General features: G+C 35.6%; 2 protein-coding genes and 1 long non-coding RNA gene across 6 annotated transcripts; 1 reads left to right on the top strand and 2 right to left on the bottom strand.

The window, feature by feature from the left end:
• Nucleotides 1-3,534: 3,534 nt before the first annotated feature.
• LOC122028724 (cytochrome P450 90A3-like) lies at nucleotides 3,535-11,770 on the bottom strand. The gene is made up of 8 exons (XM_042587587.1): nucleotides 11,060-11,770; nucleotides 10,699-10,977; nucleotides 10,524-10,610; nucleotides 5,018-5,096; nucleotides 4,824-4,933; nucleotides 4,607-4,737; nucleotides 4,381-4,515; nucleotides 3,535-3,673 (listed from the first exon to the last, which is right to left on the bottom strand). The coding sequence occupies exons 1-8, from the start codon at nucleotides 11,768-11,770 to the stop codon at nucleotides 3,547-3,549; spliced, it is 1,659 nt and encodes a 552-aa protein (XP_042443521.1). The 3' UTR covers nucleotides 3,535-3,546.
• A 187-nt stretch (nucleotides 11,771-11,957) lies between these two features.
• LOC122028725 lies at nucleotides 11,958-22,868 on the top strand. 4 transcript variants are annotated; one of them, XR_006124931.1, is made up of 6 exons: nucleotides 11,958-12,099; nucleotides 12,219-12,335; nucleotides 16,706-16,789; nucleotides 21,803-21,932; nucleotides 22,009-22,308; nucleotides 22,380-22,868. It is a non-coding gene; the product is annotated as an uncharacterized LOC122028725 (long non-coding RNA). The 4 variants fall into 4 exon arrangements; XR_006124930.1 differs by having other exon boundaries at nucleotides 12,219-12,349; XR_006124932.1 differs by lacking the exon at nucleotides 16,706-16,789 and having other exon boundaries at nucleotides 22,380-22,867.
• A 3,091-nt stretch (nucleotides 22,869-25,959) lies between these two features.
• Nucleotides 25,960-26,544, bottom strand: LOC122029024 (nuclear transcription factor Y subunit B-4-like). The gene has a single exon (XM_042587987.1). It carries the CDS (start codon nucleotides 26,542-26,544, stop codon nucleotides 25,960-25,962), a length of 585 nt encoding a protein of 194 aa, XP_042443921.1.
• Nucleotides 26,545-26,755: the final 211 nt, after the last annotated feature.

Below are 26,755 nucleotides of genomic sequence, written 5' to 3'. Positions count from 1 at the left end.
CTGGATTTATTTGCCATTTTGTTGACAAACTAGTATATGTTTCATTTCTTGTTACATCCCTTCAGTTGTCTTTCCGATTAGAATCTAGGAGTAAATTTAAACTCCTATCTTTCAGATTGTTAATAAATGGACTTATTAGCATATTAATATAAGTATGTTATTTGTTGACGACATTGTGCTAATTGATGAGTGTGGGCCAATAAAATTGAAGGTTGAATTGTGGAGTAAATTATACAAACTAAAAAGTTATGCAGGACTAAAACTCAGCATATATCAACAACATAAAGAGAATTAGGGAGATGGTTAAGATTTAAAAGAAAAATCTGTATAAGTAGATTTTCTAAATATCTTGATATACTAATCAACAAGGTGAGGTGGATGAAGATAGTACTTCTGCAGGGAACTGTAGTTTTGATTTGGATGACGACGCATGAGCAAATCTTCTTTCACTTTACAAGTTTGTCTGTGAAAATGAATTCATCAATAGTCAACACTCAACATCTGGTTGAAGTACAATCCTTGGAAAAATAAAAAAAACTTCTGGGTTTCAGTGCCTATAGCTTGAAAATGTATTTTGTTTTTGCTGGTAGAAGACTAATGAATTTGGATCACCTCTTTTGTCTTTTAGAAATGGATTAGAAGGATTAAGACTTTGAAGTGAAATATAGGCGATCTTTATTTCAGCTAAATGACATCCTAACCCAGAAATATAATGTTGCATAGCTATGATAAGAATTGCAGTCCACTTTTTTGCATACATCTTCCCTTCCATTTGGCCTAACATACCACTTGTTTTGTTTCTTAAAAATGTTTCCTTTTACAACCAAAGAAGAATGTAATATTAACAATATTGTTCATTTTTTGTTAGAATAAAAATTACCTTAAATCACATCCAAATAAGATGGAAAGTTTAACCGGCAAAATCTAAGATGCCAATCAAACTAAATACCAATTGGAAGTAAATGAAAGCCTAAGATAGATTGAGAAAAAAACACTCAAAAGTTTAATTCAGTCACATTTCCCAAATATTTGGCTGATTCATCTACATGGACTTATGTTCAAGTAAATGGAATTACTGAGATATTTACTTTACTACTTGTACAATATTCTAATGTGCTCACTTGGTCAACTTTCAGCATTTAGCTGCATCAACTTTATTTTTAATTCTTCATGAGAATCTTCATTTATGAGCTATTAAATTGTGGATGAATGTGACTGCACAACACTAAATCAGGGTACATAGTTTTTTTTTAAATTTTTTTAGTGGTAAGTGATAAAACCTAAAAACTAAGCTAGTCATCACCTTCAAGTTAGGATGAGTAATGAAAACATGCTTTACTGTCCTATTTCCCTATATATTTATGTTACTTTATGCCTTTTTCTTTACCATTTAGCATTTTCTAGAAAAAACTATTAAAAGCCATTCAAATCTAGTAAATTGTTGTCTAAATATGTAGGGATCACTTAAGTGACTAAACAATTGTGTCTATGCAATTCAACACTAAAAGAAGTCTGTTTTAACTCAGTTGGTAAGGGACTTGGAAGCTGGTGCCAAGGTCTTGGTTGGAACCCTGCCTCCATCAAATGGTGGCTTGAGAACTAACATGTATGTCAGTCTAGTAGAAAAAAATTGTGTTGTCAAAATTTGTTTCGGTAGTTGACAATTTTTATACCATACTTGCTGGATTTATTTACCATTTTGTTGCCTGTATTTCAAATGCTTTGCACATTGCTCAATAAATTATTAAGTGTTCTTTCATTGGTTTCAGTACAATGGGAATGTTGACAATTTTCTTGGAGGATGTTAATAGATTCTAAATTCATTTCACTGTCTAATAGATACAGTAGTCTTTCCAATCAGAATCTTGGAGTAAATTTAAACTCCTATCTTTCAGATTGTTAATAAATGGACTTATTAGCATATTAATATAAGTATGTTATTTGTTGACGACATTGTGCTAATTGATGAGTGTGGGCCAATAAAATTGAAGGTTGAATTGTGGAGTAAATTATACAAACTAAAAAGTTATGCAGGACTAAAACTCAGCATATATCAACAACATAAAGAGAATTAGGGAGATGGTTAAGATTTTAAAAGAAAAATCTATATAAGTAGACTTTCTAAATATCTTGATATACTAATCAACAAGGTGAGGTGGATGAAGATATCATTAATAAGTAAAGGATGGGCAATTTAAATGAAAAGAGTTTCTGGAATCATGTGATTGTGTCATGTCCTTCGTAGGTTTGAATGAGAATTCTATGATGGTGTTATGCACTACCTATTGTCAGGACATCTGTCATAATACAAACAACATCTAACTAGTGTACAAGCACCTTTCATATTTCACCATAGGAAAGTGAAACCGAGGAAAGAATACATTGGTAAATTCTAGCATTGCCTTATAAATTTTAGGTGATACAAAGAGACATGTCAAAGAGTTTTACCATTCAGCACCACTAAAGAATAGCATAAAGTCCTGCTTGAGTGAATCCGTAAAGAGCATCTAAAATGAGTGTCGAGTGAAGGCAAGTTAGGTACACAATAGCAAAAACATTTTCAACTAGTAGTTCTTCTGATTTGTTTTCAGTTTAGCTCAGTTGATTTATTGTTAACTGTTATTTTGTTCCCGATGAATTCATTATGAAAGGTGTTTTACTCAGAGCTTGTGTTCCCTCTTTCCAATATGGTGGATGTACAGGATCACCAAGGTAAATAGCAAAAAACTATCTATTTATGACCTAAACATGTGGCACCCACTAAAGGATAGAATGTGACATACTATGGTGATGATTCATGGTCTATATTGCTCACGGACTGGCATTACATTGATAGTAATTTCCTTGCTAGCATTGTAGTGCACCATACCCAATGTCATAATTTTGTGTATCCACAGGTACCAGAAAAGTCTGCACAAGAATGCTTCGACAGAATCCATGCTAATTTTGCAACTCCGCCTCAACACCAGCCTCGTTCAAGAGCCAAGAAAGCTGATTTATCTCCAATAGTCCATTTTGCATTCGGAGACAAACCTCTAGATGACACTAAGTTGAAAATCAAAAAGGCAAGGGGAAGTAAACGAAGGACTCTTGCCGCCCAAAAGACAGTCAGGCATTTGCTGAGAAAGCATCAATTGGCAGATCAAACCACAGGTGGTGACTATTTCTCGCATCTTGAAAACTCTCCAAATGCATCTGCCATTATAATGAATGCAACTGGAGATCCCGGAACTCCAGATTCGTTGTTTACTACAGGTTTTCTGATGAAGTGCAGTGAGAGGTCTTCCTCAGCCCATAAGAGGCCTTTGTCCAGGTTCAAAACAAATGATGTAGATCCAAGTCCTGAGGTTCTGAAGCGGATTAAGAATGTTGCTTTGCATGAGAAATATATTGATCATCTACATTATATAGAAGCAAGAAGAAGGAGAGCATGCCATGGTAAAGAAAACCATGTCGTTAGTTGCAATAATATGAATGATAACAGGCCACAATCTGGAGTTATAAAAGCTGCTATGGCTGCTTTAACAACTGAAGCCCAAGCAGTTATCAGCCATTTTCAGGACCGGCAGGTGAATGCATTGGATTATGATGATGATAGTACTTCTGCAGGGAACTGTAGTTTTGGTTTGGATGATGACGCATGAGCAAATCTTCTTTCACTTTACAAGTTTGGCTGTGAAGATGAATTCATCAATAGTCAAACACTCAAACATCTGGTTGAAGTACAATCCTTGGAAAAACAAAAAAAAAAACTTCTGGATTTCAGTTCCTATAGCTTGAAAATGTATTTTGTTTTTTCTGGTAGAAGACTAATGAATTTGGATCACCTCTTTTGTCTTTTAGAAATGGATTAGAAGGATTAAGACTTGAAGTGAAATATAGGCGACCTTTATTTCTGCTAAATGACATCCTAACCCAGAAATATAATGTTGCATAGCTGTGATAAGAATTGCAGTCCACTTTTTTGCATACATCTTCTTCCCTTCCATTTGGCTTAACATACCACTTGTTTTGTTTCTTAAAACGTTTCCTTTTACAACCAAAGAAGAATGTAATATTAACAATATTGTTCATTTCTTGTTAGAATAAAAATTACCTTAAATCACATCCAAAAAAGATGGAAAGTATAACCGGCAAAATCTTAGATGCCAATCAAACTAAATATCAATTGGAAGTAAATGAAAGTCTAAGATAGATTGAGAAAAAAACACTCAAAAGTTTAATTCAGTCACATTTTCCAAACTAATTTATTATAATATAGATTGTTTAACTTATACATTTTAATTTGTTGTTTTATATATGTTGAACAAGCTTCACTATCAATTACATATTTTTTATGCAATTAACTAACACATGGATGAGGAAGAAGAAGGTGCGGACCGATGAGTGACTGGTTTGCCATTGTTATTGCCATTGCTACTGATGTTGCGATATCGGACGACATTGATGGGGTAGCCCTTGAGAGTCCTCGTGGTGGGGAAGAACACCAACCTATCTTTCTCAGCTTCCTCCCAACTGCATTAATTAATTAATTATATATACATATATATTAACTATGAAAAATCAATTACATTAATTGGTAATTAAAATTTAACTAAGCTGGCACCTGAAGCGAGTGACGAGATAATGGAGGAAGACGGAGATGACGACGCGGGCGAGTTCGTAGCCAGGACAGAGCCGAGGCCCTCCGCCAAAGGGCGTGTAGTACGGTTGCGTAGTAGCTGCTGACTCCTTATTCTACATCCATCGCATGCAGTTAGTAATTAATTAACCAATTAATTGTAATTAAATGATGCATGATTAACCAACTAATTAATATCTACCTGGTACCATCTCCAAGGATTGAAGGTCCGAGCATCCTCGAAGTAGAGAGGATCGAGATGCACGGCTCGGAACGAGATGAAAACTTTGCACCCCTTCGGGATCGTGTAACCTACAAGTAATTAATAATATTAAACCAACATAGTCCTGTGCTATAATACTTCTCGATCAAATCAAACTATATATATATATATACCTTGGAAATGGATGTTTGCCGTGGCGCGTCTGAAGACTCCGCTGATGATGTTGGCCACTCGAAGTGTCTCGTTGATCACCTGCGATTAACACGTGAGATGAGCATGCGTTCGTCAGACAGAGTCAAAACAAATTTACTTTGGTAAAATTATATCATTCTTTTCGGCCGGCTGAAAGAGATCGGATGGATAGAGACGAAAACCATAAATTAATTTTCATTAATTAGGTTCACATCTACACTACTGTGTGTGATGCGACTTTGATTGATCAGTCTGATGCATCGACGGGAGTCGGCGCTGGATTTCTATCCGAACTGATGTAGATTAACACGGAAATTTTATGGATTTGGAGCCCACTTTCACAAAAGTCTTACAATATCACTATCTATGTTCCTGGGCAAAAATGTAAGGCATCCCAAATTATACAAAGGACGTACGCCCAACAACTCGTTAAGTAAAAATTAATCAGTAGCTTTTAAAATAACTTTATTAAATTAAAATAATTTTGATGAATTTTAAATAAGTTTAATTAAGTTAGTAAAAAATATTTAATATAATAATATATACGTTTTTATAATTTAAGCTTCAAGATTTTAAAATTTAAAATTTAATCACAATGTCTAGATTACTCGATGACAACTAAATATGAAAAATCAATTATTTTAATATTTAGAGTTTATAATTTAGAGTTCAAGATTTTAAGATTTAACCATAATATATAGAAGCTCCTCAGTAGCTGTTATAATATATATAAAAATTACTTATAGTTACAATAATATGAAAATTAACTATTTCATTAAAATTTTAAATTCTAAATTATGAACTCTGAAAACTATTATATCAAAATATTTTTTAATCAACTTAATCAAAATTAGTTAGAAGTACATGATACTCACTGGCACGTGTAAAAACTACTCAGTAGCTGCATACTATAGCGTATAGAAGATACTCAATAGATATTAGAAGGTGAATATTTAAATATTTTATAAAAAATTTAAATTCTAAATCATAAACCCTAAACACTATTATATTAAAAATACTCTTCACCCACTTAGTTAAAATTATTTTAAATTAATTAAAAATACTTGAAAACAGTTGTAGTAATTATCTAGTAGCTACTATAACGTGTAGAAACTACTAATTAGCTGTTACAATACTACAACAATATAATATTAAGTATTACTAATTTTAATAGTTATTCAATAGCTTTTACATGTTATAATAGTTTGTCATAGTTGTTATAATAATGCTAGAAGTAAAGATATTTTCGAGAGAAAATTTCTAATAAGACATCCTTTTATTTTTTTAAACAAACAAAAGATGTCCTTTTATGATTTACTTAATTTGGCACAATCTCCTTCCTAAAAGCATCTCCAATGAAAAAATCTCAAAAGTGAGGTTTTTTTTCATTTTCTATATGTCATGTTAAAAGTAAAAAATCTCGCCCTCTTTTCTCCACAATAAAACAAAAACTCCCTATAACTTTTTATGGGCCCTACACTCAACAATTCATATATCTTTAAAAATAACCTGAATTATTTGTTAATAGATCACTCTTGTATCACCGAATTTGTTAAAAAAGAATATTAAAAATTTATAAATTTAAAAAGAAGTATAACATTAAATAATAAATTATTATAAATAATTTATAAAAAATAATCTTTTATCGATCTCACTAGTAGCGAGTCCAAATATGCTCAACAAAGTCGGTTCGAAACTGATGATGTACTTGATTATCACGTAGCTCGCAGCTTCTTCGAAGCTATTCTTGAAACTTTTTGGTAGAGCCCTGAAATATTTGTGCTGCAGAATCTTCCGCATCATTCGATCAATTGATTACTGCATTCCTCTCATCCACAATAATCATAGTGTAAAATAATATACATATACACGATATCCTTCAAATTATTCTTGTGCCAAAATCGTCATGGACTTCTAATCATTGCCCAATGAAATTGGAGCACTCCAAATGCTCGCTCGATGTCCTTTCTTGTAACTTCTTGTCTTTGCTGGAAAAACTTTCTCTTAGAATCCTAAAGGCACGGAAAGCTCTTGAAGAAAGTAGTCCATCTTGGGCAAATCTTGCAGATGCAACTGCTTCAAGCACAATTGTTGGGACCCTATGATCACCTCGAATAAACTGACATTTCTAGCCCAAAGGATATTCACATATCTCCACAATGATATGATATTATTCACTTTGGGCCTAAGCCCTCGTGACTTTGTTTTTGGGCTTTACCCAAAAAGTCTAATGCCATTGAAGATATCATATATCCTTTTAAACCCATGATCTTTTCCATATCTTTCTGATGTGGAACTTTAATTAAATCCCCAATAACATACAATCAAAACTACCCAATATGCTAGAGAAGCCGTGGCTCAGTTCATGCATTTTAAGCAAATGTTGGATGTCAGAAACATTAGACTTTCTTAAGTATTATTGTCCAAATACTTCAATCACAAACCGATAGAAGTTGATCAAGTTATCTAGAACAGTTGTTTAACTCATTCGTAGGTACTCATCACAAATGTCAGTAGGGGATCCATACATCAATTGACGGATAACAGTCGTGCATTTCTGAAGGGGTGACAAATGACGTCTTCCTGCTGCATCAATCCTCCATTCAAAATATTCTGAATAATTTCACAAAACATTAACTATGCTAAGGAATAACCCTCTTCGCATTCGAAATCATCGTCTGAATACTTCATCGGGAATACCAGTTGATTAGAGAAGTAATTATTCAAGAGGTGATTATGTTCGGCTTCACGATCTCGATTTAAATACCTTCTATGAATTCTATCGAAAGATTTGAGCTACAAGAACTTTCATTTCCTCATACTTAAGTAGCATCAATGTCATTTGATCCAAGTCACCATCTAAACTAGCCAACAAATTTCTCCACTGATCGCAGAGAATAGAACGCCTAGAGCGATTGGGATCATGAGACATTTGAAATACTATCAATGTGGTTTGAGAAGACAATGTTAGTAGAATGGAGGATTCTAACTTCTATACATGAATATATAGAAGTCTTGATAACGACTAATTTGTAATGGCTAATTTTAAACTGACTAAAAAAATAGTCAGAAAATGGCTAAATTATAAAAAGAAATTATGTTTTTAACTATGACCCACCATTCTGACAAAAAACTTAGGTTCGATATTTCAAACCTAGCCAATGGTTTCAAAAAAAAAAAAAACTGATCATATTTAGTAAACTAAATTATTTCTCCTCATTTTAGTAAACTCATTTCAATATAAATATCATTAATATAGATATAAATGAGTTATATAAAAGAAATAAAAAATAATAAATTTTATAAAGATCATCTTAAAAACATTCACTACATATTATATCTCTTTTTAATACTTTCACAAAATTTAGAATGTAACCGAAGCTGATCTTCAATCTCCCCACTAGTATCATTCATAAAGATTTCATACTACTTGTCCCCAGGGCATAGCACATCTGGGGGCGCATGGTTTCGTGGTCGAAAGGTCCAGGGTTCGATCCTCGGGGTGTCATTGCCTGAGGTTAGCGTCCCGACTATGCGCTTTCAGCTGTGTACTTGCATTTACCTCCCTCCATATCCGTGGGACCGGCTCTAGGGGGCCGCTGATGTGGCGGTTCCACATTTATAAAGATTTCATACTACTTCATTATCATCTCGTGCATTTGCATCTCAATTCACTCTCTTTGTAATTCTTCCATTTTTTGCCATCTATTATTGAATTCCATATCATCAATATCTCTAATTTTGGATTTGCCCTTCTTTTTCATTGTCTTTTGCCCCATTAAATGAGTATGAACTTCACAATCATCTATGTCGATAGGAGTATCAAAATTGGATGAGGATGTGTGTCTTCTTGATTCAGAGGTCTTGGATTATTTATTAATAGGATGACCAACTTTTCGTGAAACATATTTATTACAATCTCTGAGAACTTGCCAAACATGTTTATAATTGAAGGACTTATTACAATAATTTTCCTACTACATTTTAAGTGCTCTCACATCCTCATCGCTCCACCCATTTTCACGATATATATAAAAGTTGTTATATATGTCTGTAAATTCATTCACCATCGAATGGAGCCTATAGAAATGTATTTTACCTTCATTGTAGGTCACTCCACAAATCTATCAGGCGATATTTGTTGTAGAAATCTGTGATTCGTTTTCAGAAAGTTTGTTCCTTTTGATCATTGTCAATGATTAGATCGGTGCTAATATTGATCCATGCCTTTGTAAAGTGTATCTCTTTGTCCATTGACCATGTGGCTCGTTTGGTGTCATGCACACCCAAACTCACTTCATTGCCCAACTATGGAACCTCAGATGGTGGTACTGATTCTTTGTCAATCCCGGATACCTCTATGCTAGCCCTCCTTAATTCATCCGAGAGCATGAATAATGGTTATGGAGAAGAAATTCCATAAGAAGGGGGTGACATGTGGCATTACAAATTGGTTTGTCATAGATCGCTTATATTATGAAGGGCACATATAAAATGGAGGTTGAGGAGCATGTAAGTTTTGAGAACTTTAAAAATTTAGAGGAAATTGTAGAATGTATGAAACATTTGAAAAATTTTGGAGTAATGCATCGAAGTGGAAAATTGAGAATATTAAACATCTTTACATTGAGTGAATTTTGCGAAGTTATATTTTTAGAATTGAAAAAATTTCTAAAAGATCCATTATAATTTAGATATATTTTGAAAGAATAAAAGATGAAATATATTAGAAACATAAGAATGGAATGACTAGATTGGGGTATAGAATGAATGAGAAAAACTTATAAAAGAGGATAGACATAATCCAAAATTGGCCATTGCAAATTATTGGAAAAAGAACGGTTGGGAAAAAAATGATAAGAAAAAAGGGTAGGAAAAAACAGTAGAAAAAAACGGTTCGCAGAAAAGCTGGCAGAAAAAAGGTTTGAAAAAAAAAATCAGCAAAAAAAAAAAACAATAGGAAAACCAACTGTTCAGAAAAAAAAAATCGATAGAAAAGAAAGTTGGAAAAAGGGCTAAAAAAACGATTAAATCACATTAATTGTTTTTTTTTTTTACCAATGGCCCATCATCTCTCAAAAACCTGGGTTTGAAATATCAAACCCTACCAAAGATTTTTAAAACAAAAAATCCAACCACAATGGTGGCCACGTTTTTGACATAAGTTCCAAAAAAGAAAAATCATGAAAAATATCTCGGTTGAAGATGCCCTAAGGGCTAAGACGATCCAAAGCCAACTATATCAACTAAACAAAAACAAAAACTGGTTGTTCAGTAGTAAATGCCTTCATAATTGAGCGTATGATCATGGAAGATTGCAGGTCGATCCCAATCTCCCCCCACGGCAAGAATTTGGGAAAAATTCTACTCAAAGCAAAATGGAAAACTAGTCATGCCAAAATCTATCTGATCCAAGACTTAATTAAAACTGAGAGATTGAAATAAGCAAAAACAATAAAAAGCAGTAAGTTAAGGAAGATTACGCACGCATTGTGTGAAGGGCATTGACTTGTAATCGGTCCAGGTCAAAGGGTCCTCCTCGTCCTTGTGTGCTCTGATCTCCTCCTGCTCCGCCTGCTCCATGAAATGCCAACAGTGAGCATTGGTGTTAGAGCTTACAGGTCAGTATGCGACGGCAGAAGCGGCCGGCGCCCTTACGCACCCGGAGGAGGGCGAGGGCGTCGGGGTGGTCGCTGAGGAACTTCACGGCCAAGGTCATGATGGTGGGCGTGGTCTCGTATCCCGCCACCAGCAGCGCCAGCAGGAAGTCCACCATCTCCTCCTCCGTCATCGCCTCTTCTTCCTCCACCGCGCCATCCATCAGCTCATCCAGCATGTCCGCCTTCCTCTTCGCGACGTCGCTTCCTCTGCTTTCCGCTTCCCTCTCCCGCTTTCTCTTCCTTATGACTTCTTTAAGCGCTGATTCCACCTTCTTCCGCGCCTGCGTCAATTGGATCGGGGTGAGCAGTGGGGAGAGAGAGATAGAGGGAGAGGAGATGCAGGATCTGGGGTTGGGTTAGAACCTTGAGGGCGCGGCCGTAGGTGGTGAAGGAGAGGAAAGAAGGGAAGGGAATGGAGAAGAAACCCTCGATGAGGAGGAGGTACTCGCGGCGGAGCGACTCGGTCCACTCGCCCGGGTCGACGCTCACCAGCTGTTTGACGGTAAGCTCGAAAGTGATCTTCTTGGCCTGGTCGAGAAGGAGGACGCGGGCGGGGCCCGGCGACTGGCACCAGGCGTCGAGGGTGCGGCGGACGAGGCGGTCGATGTGGCGCAGGAGGGCGGCGTCGCGGATGGCGGCAGGCGAGGCGAGGCGGGTCAGGGTGAGGGAGTGCATCCGCTTGTGGCGGACGCCGCGCATCAGCAGGAGCGAGTGGGCGCCCAGCAAGGTGGAGATCGAAGACGGGTAGCTGCACTCCACGGTCCGGCCCTCGGCCGCGAGCACCATCCGGTTGAACTCTGGGTCCGCCGAGAACACGGTGCGCTCCCCGAAGACGTGCGTCGTGAAGAGCCGGCCGTGGCGCCGCACACGCTCGTCGATGAACGGCTCAGGGTCCTCCGTCTTGTACGCCGCGATCAAGCGCAGCGTCTCTCCCACCACCGGCAGTCCGACGCTGCCCGGCGGCAGCCCGCCCCTCGTCGTCCTCCTCCTCCTCCACCTCCCCAATTCCCAAAACACCACACTCGCTATCACAATGAGGAACACATCAAGCAGCCGGAGAGACCATGAATCCATAATTCTTCAGATCCCGAAGCGAGCTCCGGAATCAAAAGGCTGGATTTTTGATTTAGAGACCGGAAGACGAAAGGTAGGCAACGAAGAGGAACTCAACTTGTGGAGCATAAATTGTCACGGACAGAGAAGTACTAAGTATAGTGAGAGAGATGGGATCAGTTATGCTGTAGTAAAGGGATCGCACGGGGGGACGAGCGTGGTCTACCTTTTTGTGCTGGCCCCATTTTCGATTTTGTAACCTATCTATCATAAATAATTTTGTACCTTGCAGGCCTTCCTGCTAGGGTTTTGCACAGGGCAGAGACTTCCATCCCAATTCGTAAACTAAGGTAAACCTCTCAACCATTTCCTTCTCTTCAACATCTTCTTGCTGATCTGGTTTGTCAATTTTGACAGAAAGTAATGTTAGAAAGCAGTAGTTACTTACCTCTGTTCGTTGTTATATTAGGTCGGCAAAGGGTCCTGCTTTCATTGTAGAGAGAATAGAGCTGCTGGATCTTGGAGTTGACCAGAGTTTTAATGTTCCAACGATCTCATCTGGTTGGCTAGCTGGTTCTGGTTGGGGGTAACATCTAACAAGTGCTGTTCTCATCGTTGCCTTTCATTTCATTTTTCCATTGTTGGAATTAACAACAAAAGAGCTTTCTTTCTTTCTTTCTTTCTTTCTTTCTTTCCAATGAAGTTTTATCTTGTTAAAATCTTATCAATTTAGTTTGCAGATTACAATTTTTGCATGCGATTTTCTACATGGGCAAATATAATGCTTTAGTGTATAATTACATATCGGATTTAATTAGACTTCCAAAATTATGTCCTGCTTAAAAATGATCTGTTTTTCAGCATAATCTTGTGATTTCTTGCGCATTTGAACCTAACTTAGGATGATATTTAAATTATTTAATGCTTCATATATACCTTTATTCTTGGTTGGTGGTACTAGGAATTTTTACTATTCAATTTTACATTTTGTTATTCTTTTAAGCAACAAAATTTACTCTTTTAGCTAGTGGCACAAACATTTAAAGCATGCACATGCTCAATAAGCATCAATCTAGCCACACAACCTGTCATACTGCACGCTTATCCTTTCTCTATATTGTAATATTCCCCTCATTCAGGGTCAGGGGCATAGGTATGCTCATTAATCAAGCTCGGTTAATAAGCTTGCTTCTAACATGATAAAATAAGGAGCTAATTTAAACCAGAGTGTGATCCCCTTAAGCTAATTCGTAGTACCTTCTTTCCTCCTGTTTTGATTTGATGGCAAATCAAGGGTAGCTGAACAAAAAGATCTACGACCACTAAAAGGCCGATTTGAATCAGATTGGAGCTCCTCCACGTCGTCAAATGTTGGCCCTTTGAAACTCATTCCTACCTTCTAGTGTTAATGGAGAGTTTCTTTTAGATAGAAAAATGAATCAAGAGAAGTAAACTCCTGAGCATAATCAATTAGTTAGAGGTTACGGTCCTTACTAATTTTTAGATTTTAGGGCATTATTATTATTATTATTATTATGCCAAGTATCTAGATCTTACAATCTGATTAATCCTGGAGTAGATTAGGGATGAGCAAAAATTCGGTAAAACCAAATTAACCAGACTAAACTGATCGATTTTTAGAAATTTGGTTTGGTTAATTCGGTTTTTAATTTTTTTTAAAAAAATTCGGTTTGGTTTTCAGTTAATTCAGTTCGGTTTCAATTTTAAATTTTATAATTCGGTTAAACCGAATAAGAATATTAATTTAATTATTTGTTATTTAAAAATATAATTAATTAAATAAAGTCTTAATTTTTTTAGTTAAAACTGAATAAGGTTTTAAAATTTTAGTTAATTCGGTCGAAAACCGAATTAATCGATATTTTTCGATTTGGTCGATTCTGTTTTCGTAGGGAAATTCGGTTGGTTCGGTTGGTTTGGAAAAATTTCGGTTTGTTTGGTTTGGGTCTATTTGGTTTGGTCGGTTTGATTTTGATCGAATACTCAGCCCTAAGGTAGACGGTCCGGCTCCATATTCCGCCCACTAAGTAAATCCAAGAAGCACAGTGTCTCATGATGTGACACCCCAACTTCACTAGTAGTTCAATCGTCGTAGGCATGCCCAGCATGAGAATTGAACTCTTATTACTTGAAAAATGCACCCTTTCTCTTATCACCACACCAAGCTCTAGGTGGTGGTTTTAGGACATTATCGATTGTATGGATACAATAACAATTATTCCAGTTAGGTTCATAGATTTTATCATTGGCTCTGTCTAGTACTCGTTACTATAGATGTGTTTATAGACTTTACAAGCAAGTTCAGGTCCTCTTTGGTTTTTTTGAAGCACCTGACGTCCTAGATGCAATTTGGATGCCCACTCCAATTTTCATGATCTCCTAATTCAACCTAATGAAGCCACAATGACACTTGTGGCCTTGTGATTGCCACCCCACATCTAGGGATCAGTCCTACTCCTTGCTTTGAGGCACATGCAGAAAGATCCTAATGACTCTAAGGGCATCCACATTAGTGGGTGTTATAACACCCACCGCCTAATAAAAAGCGTGGGACCCACATGCCGCATGCATATTATATTAACATTTTCATTCTCTCATAGTCTCATATTTATTTTAACATTAACACTCATTATTTATGGGTCCCGCTGTCCATTCATTTATCTTTATTTTTATTATATATTAAATAAATACAATTTCAATTGTATTTACACAATTTAAATGATTATTATGTAAAATAAATAATAATATTATTTTAAATATATTTTTTACATAAAATTAAAATATATTTATTTAAAATTAAAATAAATAATAATATTAATATATTTATTTAAAATTAAAATATTATTATAATTTTAAAATGAAGGAGTACAACATATAAAAAAATTACACTTGCATAAAATTAAAATACAACACTAAGGATTGTTGTTGTATTGTGACTAAATATGTTCAACTAAGTCTGCACGAAGTTGGTGATGCACATAATTGTCACGTAGTTCGGAATTTGTCCGGAGATAATCATAAAATCCTCGATTTGAACCTTGGATAGGTTATGCGGGTTCATCACCTTCATCGTTGTACCAAGTTGTCACTTGACCTCCTCATCTTCAACAATCATGTTGTGCAAAATAATGCATGCTAACATAATATGTTTTAACTTTTTGTATCAATAATGAGCTGAACCTCTAACAATTACCCATCGAGTTTGGAGCATCCCAAATGCTCGTTCAACATCTTTTCTTACCGTCTTTTATCTTTCCTTAAATAACCTCCTCTTGGGATCTTCCGGGCAAAGAAAAGCTTTCACGAAAGTAGCTCATTCCGGATATATTCCATCTGTTAGATAATACCCTTTTGTATATTGAGTCTATTGAGCCTCGTTAACCGTGAAATTAATCTTCGGGGCATTTCCTTGCAAGATGTTATTGAATATGGCAAATTCGTACAACACATTAATATCATTACGTGAACCTGTGTCAACAAAGAATACATGTCATATCCACAATTCTTGAGACGCGACCGCTTCAAGCACGATTGTTGGTGATCCATGATCTCTTATAAACTGGCTTTTCCAAGCAATTGGACAATTTTTCCATTCCCAATACATACAATCAAGGCTACCCAACATTCCAGAGAAGTCGTGCCTCTCATCATGCATTTGAAGAAGACGTTGAACATCCTCAGCATTTAACCTTCTCAAGCATCGATTACCAAATAGTTCAACCACATAACCGTAGAACTTGAAAAGACACTCGATGACGGTTGATTCTTCCATACACAGGTACCCATCAAGATGGTCAACTAGGACTCTATAAGACAATTGGTGAATCGCAGCCGTACATTTTTGTAGTTGTGACAAGCCTTTTCTTCTCGCAATATCGTCCCTAGAATGACTCTCAAGTGCATTAACTATGCGATAAAATAAATCTATTCGCATGCGAAATCATCTTCGAAATATTTGATATGGATACATCGGGTTTGTCGAGAAATAATCACTGAAAAGCCTCGCATGCCCGACTTCACAATTTCTTTGGATGAACCTTCTTCATCGCATCTCATTATTACTTTGATATGCTTCAACTATTTGTCGGCTTTGTTGAAGTATCAATGACATTAGCTCATTCCTCATATTATAACCTTCATTAACAATTTCAACTTAGACTTCGTTTTCACTTGTCGTGTCAGAGCTGGTGCGACTTGAATATTGAGATATTTTGGAGGAAGCTAATTCAAGTCGTTTAGAATGAAGAATTGTAGAGTATAAGGTGTCTATTTATTTTTTTCTTGTTTCAATGGCTACGTTCTATTAATCGAATTGTACATTAATTATACATATATTCCAACGGCTATAATAGAACGATTCTCATTAATTGATTAATTGAAAATATATTCCAACTGATACTTGTTTGGGTGGGCCACCCAATTTATTTATTTCTTCTTTAATAAAATATTTGATTAATTGAAAATTGCAATAATCGAAAATTAGATTATTTGAAAAGTACACTAATTGAAAATTACATTAATTGAAAAGTACAATAATCAGAAATTACATTAATTGAAAAGTACAATAATTGAACATTATAATAAATGAAAATTACATATTCCATCTCCCCCAAATCTCTTGACATAGATGTTCATGGATGATAAATTGTTCCTCTGTCATTTGCAAGTGTCCTTCGAGAGGATTGCATATTCCTTTAGTTGAACTTTAGCTAAGGTAACTTTTGCTTTCATCTTGGCAGCGTTTGCTTTGATCTCCTCAACTTTGAGTTTTTTTTTTTTTTATTTCAACTTTAGTCATTTTTATGCTTGTATACTGAGTAAACTTTGTAAACATATTGTCCAAATTTATTGTCATACCTTCAATGTCTAATTTCATTTTATTTTTTCCCTTTCTTTTTGCTGTCTTTTGATTGGACGAATTTCTTGTTCATTTAGGTCTACATGTAGACTCACATCTTGGTTAGATGAGGTGTTGCTTGCCCTCGACTCTGAGATCATTGCCTTCTTCGTGCGAACAAGGTGATCAACGGACTGTAGAGTAAACATTGAACGGGTTTTTACGATTCTCCATACACGCTCGAGATTAAATGCAATGTCGTTATTTTCCTTGCGATGTTTTTTCATACGCAAACCGTAATATGTTCTTATAACTGTGGCTGCTACAATACGCACTATAAATACTATTATAATTTGTGTTATGTCAGTGCGATCGTATGACAATAGTAATTCTATTGGGTGTACCTGGAGGACGATTCTCATTGTAGTAGCTTGCAATACATCCCCAGAAAGCATCCACCTTCTGATCATTGCTGATGATTGGATCATCACTGATAGTAACGAACGATCTCGCTAAAATCTCGTCTTCAAACTAACTCTAGGTGGACCTCTATCTGTTACCCGCAACGTCAGAATCTGCCTTCTCCAAATTTGCAAGTTCAATTGGGGATTCACGGTCAGATAATTGAGTCTATGGAACAAAAGTCGGAGTAAATAGTTGATGTTAAAAACATACCAGTTGCATGTGGAATAGATGGATAATTTTGTGGATATGGTCATATGGATTATATGGATAATTTGGTGGATATGGATATATGGATTTGGTGGGTATGGATTATGTGGATAATTTGGTGGATATGGAAAATATCAATAATTTGGTAGAATTTGTGAATTTTGAGAAAAGAATTTTCTTTCGTGAATCCTTGGTTATTTTCATCCATTTTGGAGGAAAATAGGAAAAGATTTTTAGAAGGATTTAGGTGTTTGAAAGATTGAAATAAGGCGATGAGTATTTATAGATTTTAATTTTGATTTTGTTTAAGCTATCCGTTGAAAAAACTGTTGAAAAATTAAAACTATCTGTTGCAAAAACTATCCATTTGAAAGATTTTTAAATTTTTAAATAAAAAAAGATATATATTAAATAAAAAAAAGTTTTTGACTGGGGTGGGCCAGCTTGTGCCCACCCCCACGTATGGACCATGAATAAGAGCATCCGCAACGCTAATGCGTTATAACATTCACCACCTCATCAAAAGATATGAGGCCCACTGCCACATATTCATTATAACAACATATCTCTTTTACTCACATCCTTTTAACATTAATATGGGCCCCACCATCCACTTATTCATCCATTTTATTAATTTTTTAAATAATATTAAAAATTTTATAATTTAAAAAAGAAAAAGAAAATATTAAAAAAATTAAGAGAGAGGGTGTTCAAAGGTGTTCAAACCTTTGAACACCCTCTCTCTTCTCTCTTGTGAGTGAGCATTATAATGCCCACTCAAAATGGAGAGGGGGTGTTAAATGGGTGTTATAACACCCATTTAACACCCCATTGTGGGTGCTCTAAAAAAGGGCAAAAAAAACAATGAACGCGTTCAATGTTTTTTTGGGTCCATGCATGTTATAACACTTCGTGCATTGATTTTAACATTCCCATCCACGTTATAACGTGGTATTAATCATCCAATGCGGATGCTCTAAGAGGAAGGGAAATGGGAAGGTGACAACTTTTATGAAGATTATTATGATTGAGAAAGGAGAAGGTAAAGAAAGGAGTTCATGACTAAGCACTCTCCTTTTGTTGAGGAGGTAGTGGCCAAAGATATGCCTCCTTATTTTTGAATGCCAAACTAACTAAAACGTGGTCCTCTAAAATGGTACATAGAGTTGCAAAGACACTCCATTGGCCATTGCTCAAGAAGCAAGGGTCCTCTTTGATTAAAAAAAAAAAAGGTGTCTCCTAATGAATTGTATGGAACTACTTGGTTCATTGATAAAACTTACATGATGCCCAACATTGAACTTGGTGTCATCTTTGCTGCTACACTGGACCTACATCCTCAAGGGAGAAGGTATGCCACACCAAACAATCTAACACATAATCATGGAATAGATAGGAGGAGAAGGAAGTGATATCCAGTTTATCCCCCAAAATATCTTGATTTTCATACTCTTAGCTAGGCAAGGAGTCTACTACCAAAGGCAAGGGAAACTGGGACACCTAGCTCCTGCCTTGACTCAAAGAAATACTAGAATGGTGAACAAGTTGTACAAACTACTAATCAGAAAGGAAACGGAGATTTACAATAACATCATTGTTACTAAAAGCAAGGCCATCGGACTATGTCATATGCCTCCAGTCACCTTCCAGATCATGAGGCATAACAATCTATGGCTCAATCTAGAGAAGTGTATGTTCAATGTCAGATTAGTAAGTCTATCAGTTTCATGATCAACCACAAGGTAATGGAGGATAACCACACAATATCGTAATCTTCCTTGACATGACAACCCTAATCACCATATATGAGGATTCTAGAAGTTGACAGGGCATATAGAAATCATAATTCCTTGTCCAATCAATCAATTGTAGCATGTTGTTTTTTAAATCTGAAAGTAGAAAGACAAAGGAGTGAAGGACTTTCTTATGGGAACAAAAATGTGACAAAGCATTTCAAGAGTTCAAGGATTATCTCAACATTTCACCACTCTAAGGCACCTAGAAGAAAGAGATAAGGGCAAAGCCACATTTAAGGTAGCCCTGAAGCAGTGGCTCTGGTTTAGCTTGAGGAGAGGAAGGGAAAAGCTAAAAACTGATCTGCAATATATACCATTCCCTCAATGGCTTGAGCTTTGGTGATGTTGAAATCTGCTACATCTACCATTGGTTTTTAATTAATTTTAGTTTTCTAATTAAGATTAGGGTTAAGATAAAATTGAATTCAAAGTCTAGATTATATCAGGGTAAGCCATCTCATCATGATGTGATAGATCTAAGCCCTGTAACTCTTTGTGAGATGTTGTTTAAGATTTTGCATCTGTATCAGGATTAGGCACCCTCTTCCCTCTCAATGGTTTGTGTGCTCAACCCATAGAAGATCATTTAAGGGGAGAGGAGGAAGACTAAGCCATATAAAAGAATACACTTTTAGTTTTCACAAATTAATTATCTTGTTCCATAGGTTATATGGTTATCTTGAGCAGAGAACTTTGTATTTATATATGACATTTGAGGCACTATGCAATAATCCAACAGATCAACATGGGATTATCTGGGGTCAGGACCAAAATTTGTTCCACACCAGGACTTTAAATGTTGCTATTTGTCAAATATGTATTATATTTCTATTCTCAATCGACATGGAAAATTAAAAAATTGTCCTTACCTAAAATGATAAGGGAAGGAAATTCAGGGTAGTTTTCAAGAGAGGGCAGTGGACTAGAGATCTTCTCTCCTATCCCTTTGCAGCCATAGGAAACTAGGATCAACTGTAAGTTATCGACATCAAGATCTCTCAGGGTCACCGCTTAAGTAACTCCCTCAATTCTTGAAGGTGGCGTTGCCACAAAAATGGAGCATTTCGTTAACAAAGTATGGCAATGTGAGCTCAATAACTTTGTTGAAGAGAAGTTGTTATACTTCTATTAGAATTTAGACTCACAATATTGATTGTAGATACTTAAACACGTCAGGTTTTTTAATTTATAAGGAGATGAAGATCTTTAGAAATATGAAAGAATTGTACTCTCGACCTAATGTGAATCATGCTGCTCTACTGAAAGCATTAATCATCCTGCAACAAGGTAGAGGCTTTAATTGTGGCATTCTGTGATTATATGATGAGTTAGGTTCTTTGCTTGATGCATTGCCTGTCATGGACCCTTCCCAAGGCATTGTTCAAATGAATGGAAAAGAGCCCTTCATGAGGCATCGTTCAACCAAATGATGCAGTGGTGACATGGTTAACTTGCAAGAGAAACAACCTTGATGTCTCATTGTCTACTGCCTTTACACTTCATCTACTCCCTCCATACCTATGTCGGGTACTGAAAATATTTAGACACCAACACTTTGAGTGCACACTCAATATTTCTCTTGATCTGCAGCCATGTTAGATATTTGTACCCGTCCGAGTAACATAGATGCTACTTAGCCTATTGATGTTGGGAAGGAACAACTGCCTAAATGAGCAACTTCGACACTGGCTATCTGAAAACGTGGGGCATAATTCTCCACCTTCAGGAGTTGTTCTCGAAGGTGAATACCTAGTGGACTAGGGAGGAGATAGATGTCCGGTGAATCAGGTAAGTGTGAACCAGATAGAAGGATTGACTCAAAAATCCAAAATAAGAATCTTGGTTCTCACGGTGTTTAGGTGAATAAGGGTTATTAGCCATGCAATAACAAAATGAACCTGACAATAAGATTTGTTAGCTGTTTACTTTTTTTTTTTTGACTGACATTCAAAGTTAGTTTCTCTTCAACCACTTTCTTGACCACCTAGAACATCTTCAATCTCGCAGCTCCTTACCATCTGAGCCTCTTTAACATCCTCCATGCTTCCAGCCAAACATCAACATCATTCTTCTCAACCTCTGCATCTTTAAACTCTCAAAGCTCATTCCTAGCTGCGAGCAATTTGGCATACCAAATCGATTGACCAAACCTAAGAGCAATGCATAGTCATTGGCAAAGGTTGATATTTTTCATGGTCTTCGGTAGAGTATGAACTTGATCTTGGTAATTTGTTCAAACTGGTACAACTCTACAACTATGTTACCTTTTGCATCCTTTAGTTTACATATTTTTATGATTTACTCTGATTTTTTTTAGTGGTATTAGCTGTGTGCTATGGTTGCACTAAGTCTAAGTTTTGTACCCAAGTCAGCATTTTATTTAGTGTCCTTGTGAACGTGAATTACAGCAACGATCTCATCTTTCCTTTTTCTTTCATAATTTTTCATGGCCCTACTTTGGTGATTTATGAACTCTTTACTCAATAAATAATAGCTTTGTTGACCCACGAATTTTTCACTTTATCGGTGGCTTTTCTTCAATAATGCTGTGGGTTCTTTCTGATGGACAAACGATGTATCTGTTTTTTCCTTACGTCTTTGCCTCTGTGTTCTGCCCCATCTTTGTATCTTTAGTTTATGCATAGCATCTACTATGCCACATGAAATTGTTCAATAATGTGCTTGTTGACTGAGGCTAAATGGAACTCATTACTCCTTGGTTTTCAGTTATTTTAAACTAAAGACTCCCAATGTGCCTCAAAGTTGAAATCTCTTTCGAATTGTCAATGTTGATAAGCCAAAAGTGTGTATATGTCTGTGCTGCTAAAGTCTCATGCTGTCCCATGTTACTCTTCTGGTAGGATGTCTGGTTTGCCTCATATATTTAATCCACTACACTTATATAACCTTATCCTATGTATCTCCTTTAAAAGGCAGAAGACGAGTGCCAATGACGTAAAAGAAACCTCACCGATGCCCTGGCTCCTTTATTGGTCCTGGAACTCATTTTGAGTGAACAATTCAGCTAAACAGAAGGATGAAGAATGATGTTGCTCTGAACACAAGGAACCGCCCTCGATGATGATCTGCATGCAGTACTGAAAATGGTACCAATAAAGTATGCTGTGTAGGACCTTTGAATCTCTGAAACAGACTACAAAGAAAAAGATCTTTTACAAGTAGCATTTAGATGGCACAAACAATGGTGATGCTTCTCATCAAGAAAGGAAAAGGTGAGTAGATTCTCAATCCAATAACTCGCATTAGTTTGAATGGCTCCAGCTGAGGTATGATTTCTTTGTAGGGGCTAACCATACAATGATGAGCAACATCAGGATGGCAAAGTGAAGGGAGCAGCTGTTGGAACATTGAACAAAGTTTACTCTGGAACATGAAACTGCTATAATAGTATGGAAGCGGTAGCTGTCGGCGAGGGCTCTACCATGTTTCATGCTCAAAGCACTTTTCATTCATTGTCCCATTTTTTCCCCTTATCCGTTTCCTTTTTCTCCCGTGGTTGATCTTGAATCATGTTGATGCATTGAGGTGGATGAGGTGCGTGGAGCAAAGGCATCGGTTGTTGCATTTGCAGACGAACTTTAAGAAAATTATTGAGAGTCCATGGATATGGAGCATTTTACCAAAAGGTCTCGTTCCTTTTGCGTAGTTAAATTAATATTTAATTTCAAATGTTGGGTCCGTTTCTGAGCCCATGGATCCACTGAGCTAAGCCCATGGGCTCGGCACAGTAGACTAGTCTTTCGTTAGCAAACAGTGAGAAAGTAGCTTATCTGTATTGCTGTGCAGTGCTTAATTTCTTCTAACTCTCTTTCTTTTTTCTGGGAAGATTACAAAAAGCACTAGTTGATTTCCCGATGTTTTTAGGGATAGATAATGGTAGAGTATATCAAAGTTTTTTGGATACGAATTAAAACCGTGGCCTTGAGTTTTTAGGGGTGACTTATTTACAAAATATATTTAAAGGGGTGTTTTATTTAAGACATTTAGCAGATAGCTAAGCTTTCAGTTATGGTATATTATAAGAATCTTAAGACTGATAAATGAGGAGTTGCTTGTGCTTCCGGATGCTTTCAGATATATCTGGTGAGTAAAGGTAGTCTACTTTCATGATTAATTGGGACGGTAAGGGTTTAAATACCTGAATTATTAAAAATATATATATAACATAAAATAAAATTATTCTAAATTTAGATTATTACACGGAATATTATTGTGTCAAAATATTTTGTATTTATTTAAATTGTTTCAATATATTGAAATTGTTCTAATTTAATGAAAAGCATTTTACTACTGTAGTAGCAATTTTGGTCATAATTATTTGTATTGAGGAACAATTTGATATATATTATTTATAGCAGTGATGGTCAAAATTGTTACACGTTATTGTAGTAGTTATAGCTAATAGAATTGGAATAAAAATATTTTTGAGAAAAAAATACAATGAGATTCTTTATGATAACTTTTAAAATGAAACATCCTTTTGATAATAAAAAGGCATTTTTTTGCCCAAGATCTTTTGGATGAGATACATTTATTTTTGTGAGAATAATGATTGAACAAATATTGATAAACTATTATCACTAGAAGCTTTGAACAAGAAATGTTCTCTTTTGGGATGCTTCCATAGCAAGATTGAGTGAAAAAGAAATATATGAAGGAAAGGACAATAATCATTTGGTGCTTTGGTGTCATATTGTTTTAAAGGATTCATTAACCCTTGTCCTTTTAATTTTTAGAACCAATTAACTACTTAAGATTATTATTTGTGTTAGTGTAGTTTGTATATTTTCATGTATTTGATGCCCTATCTTTTAGAGCTTTGCTTAAAAAGTTTTTGCGCTTGATGATTGAGATTTAGGGTTATTCTTGAGATCTATGGCAATGTCATCTAGATGCTAATGATGTTATTAGTGAGAACAAGATAAAATGAAATCCTTTACATGTCTATTTTGATGCTACTTGACCTAGATTAATTATTTTAAATGATAAATTCATACGAGAAACAAATAAAAGAAAGACAAATAATCTCCTACCAACATTATCGAAGACTAAATAGCAAACAACCATCGCCAAATTGACAGCTAAATTTTTGTCCAAGTTAGTTGTTATACTCACTGCATACAAATAAGGAAACAAGTCCCTAAAGAAAAAAAGCGCATAATTAGAGACTATAATCTCCTTCACTATGAAATTAATCCATAAAGTGGAGCTTGCCACAAAGACGAGGCAAATTGTAGAAGGTTATATAAACCTAGTGGTAATAACCCCAAGAGAAGTAACAACTACATCCTATTGAATTAAGCTTCATAGCATTTCACTAACCTTAGCTTGGCTAGCCGCTTGGATGTGAGAATAGGTTCTCATTGAATGCATTTCATAGTTCCCCTAGAGTATTGAACAATTAATAATAAGGGTACTTTAATTTATTGAGTTGATAGGAAAGATCTAAAATTGTGACCAAATTGATACTATTTTGCTTTGATTTGAAACCAAACAAAAAATTTTAGTTTGGTCTTGGTTTGGTTGGCTTTGAAATGACAATTAAAAAATGAATCTACGTACATTCATAAAAATAATTGAAAATTGCCTTTAAATAAAGTTTTAATGAAAACAAACTGTAATAATAGAAACTTTAATTGTTCAGCTCAGTTCTAACAATTTGTGTATGCTTAAACTGAATTTGTTAATCTTTTATAGATTAGAAATGAAAATCAAGCTTAAGACATGCCTCTTCATAAAAAAAAATCCATAGAATCAAATAGACATATGAGTGATCCTCTCCAATGTTGGAAACCCTTACCACCCTCTTGGTTACTTTGGTGACCTTATGTACAAACTTTTCTTTACTAGACGAGAATTTTTTAAAATGTTATATATGGTTCTAAGTTAACGATAGGTTGATTCAACTAGCCACAACTTCATTAACTACTTTCAGTCAAGGTTAAAAGAAGGATACCAAGGCCTTATTTATGTTGGGACGATGGTTTTTCATCCTGATTAGATCTAATCAGGATATTTTTAAAATTTAATAACATGATTCAAGTTATACTAGATGATATATTTATTACCTTATATCGACTTTCACAAATAAGTCAAGCATCATAGCTAGATATGATTTTGCCTGATATAGATTTTCATAGCATCATAAACTTACATATACACTTGACACCTCAAATGCATGCTCCGACAAGGTTGATTTGTTGTCGATCAAGATGAATTTTATTCCACTGACTCATTTATTTTGATCGATTAGAGAATTTTATAAGCCCGTAATATAAAACTTTACTTTGATGATGATTATCTTTTTTTTTGTCTTTGTAATTATTTGTTTGTTTTAGTCAAAATGATTAATCTTGAGATTTTCGATCCACCGCTGATAGTTTATCTAGAGAGCATGTATTCCTCCTTCCTCCATCACTTTTGAGTCCTCAGTATAATGAAGCAAACTGATTCTCTCAAATTTAAGGTTAGAAATATGAAAGAAGTGTTCACCAATTCATATTGAAGCTCCAAATTAAAAAAGAATGTTGTCTATTCTAAGAAAAGTCTAAGCTTGTTTTGAAATCTAATCAATCATATAATATCAGTTTAATTTGTTCATGTTTTTAAAAGTGCAGTAATGTATTACGTTTTAAACACCTGCACAATATCAACATGCATCATATTCTACTATATTTTCTTGGGTGCGACTAATATAAGTCCAGAGATTATCTAATTATCACTTTTTGCATAGGTTGACAGGTCCATGAATTAGATAAATGAACATTCATCACCTGAGATTTTATCATTAAAAAAAAAAAGCGATGGAAAATAAGCAGGAAATCATTTCCATTACCATTCATTGCAACCTATTTGACTAGCTATCAACCTCTTGGATGATTCATTGGACACCTTCCAGAGGAACCAGCCTTTGAGATAGATAATTCATCAACGATATCGATTACAGTGTTTCTATTTAGTTTGGAAGTAGATGCCCTCTCCTCATGTTCCTTGTACCTGATCAAGTATCTCTTCATGGCATTCCCATAATAGTCTAGCCCAAGTGTCTTCATAGCACTACAAATGTCATCTCCATTGACGCTCTTGCGATCATCCTTGTGGCATATGTCCGCAGCCTCTCCAGTGATGAAGCCAATGAACTCGGAAGCACATTCTTGCATGGTTTCTTTTGCTTCCTTGGATATCTTGGCATTAGGCGGAAGTACTTTCTTCATGATTCGCCCCACATTAGCGATCGGCAGTAGATGTTCTTGCAGCTCACTAATGCATGCATCTCCTGAAAAGCTACTTGTGGCATTTGGGGCATTGCAGTCATGGCCTTCAGGCATGCCTTCCATCTCAAGGGAGAAGCTAAAATTCATGAATAGGTTTACACATGTAGCTCCTACTTCCCATGCCCTTAGAAGGGAACACATCAACATGGCATATATCAGCAAATGCTCTGCCATTTTTTTACAACTATTTGAGTATAAAGCAGATCAATGTAAATGGTCAGGGTCTTTTTTCTTGAACTACTCACGAAAGGAAGATTATATTGGTGCTCCGAATCCTAACATTATTCGGTGTGTCGGTTGGTCATTCCTCAACTTAACTATTAGTGGAACAACTTGTTTTAAAGAACAGCCACACTTTTGGCTATTCTAGTAAGAATAAGGATTG

This window comes from Zingiber officinale, chromosome 10B (assembly GCF_018446385.1).
Source record: "Zingiber officinale cultivar Zhangliang chromosome 10B, Zo_v1.1, whole genome shotgun sequence".
In the NCBI taxonomy this organism is placed as follows: domain Eukaryota; kingdom Viridiplantae; phylum Streptophyta; class Magnoliopsida; order Zingiberales; family Zingiberaceae; genus Zingiber; species Zingiber officinale.
This window is presented reverse-complemented; position numbering and strand designations above follow the sequence as displayed.

Excerpts from the sequence above, each read along its gene's own strand:
- LOC122028724 (XM_042587587.1), bottom strand. The coding sequence starts at position 11,770 with ATGGATTCATGGTCTCTCCGGCTGCTTGATGTGTTCCTCATTGTGATA. Across the intron at positions 10,978-11,059 it reads CCTACGGCCGCGCCCTCAAG|GCGCGGAAGAAGGTGGAATC; the intron begins GTTCTAACCCAA and ends CAATTGACGCAG. Across the intron at positions 4,516-4,606 it reads TATCTCGTCACTCGCTTCAG|TTGGGAGGAAGCTGAGAAAG; the intron begins GTGCCAGCTTAG and ends TAATTAATGCAG.
- LOC122029024 (XM_042587987.1), bottom strand. The coding sequence starts at position 26,544 with ATGGCAGAGCATTTGCTGATATATGCCATGTTGATGTGTTCCCTTCTA.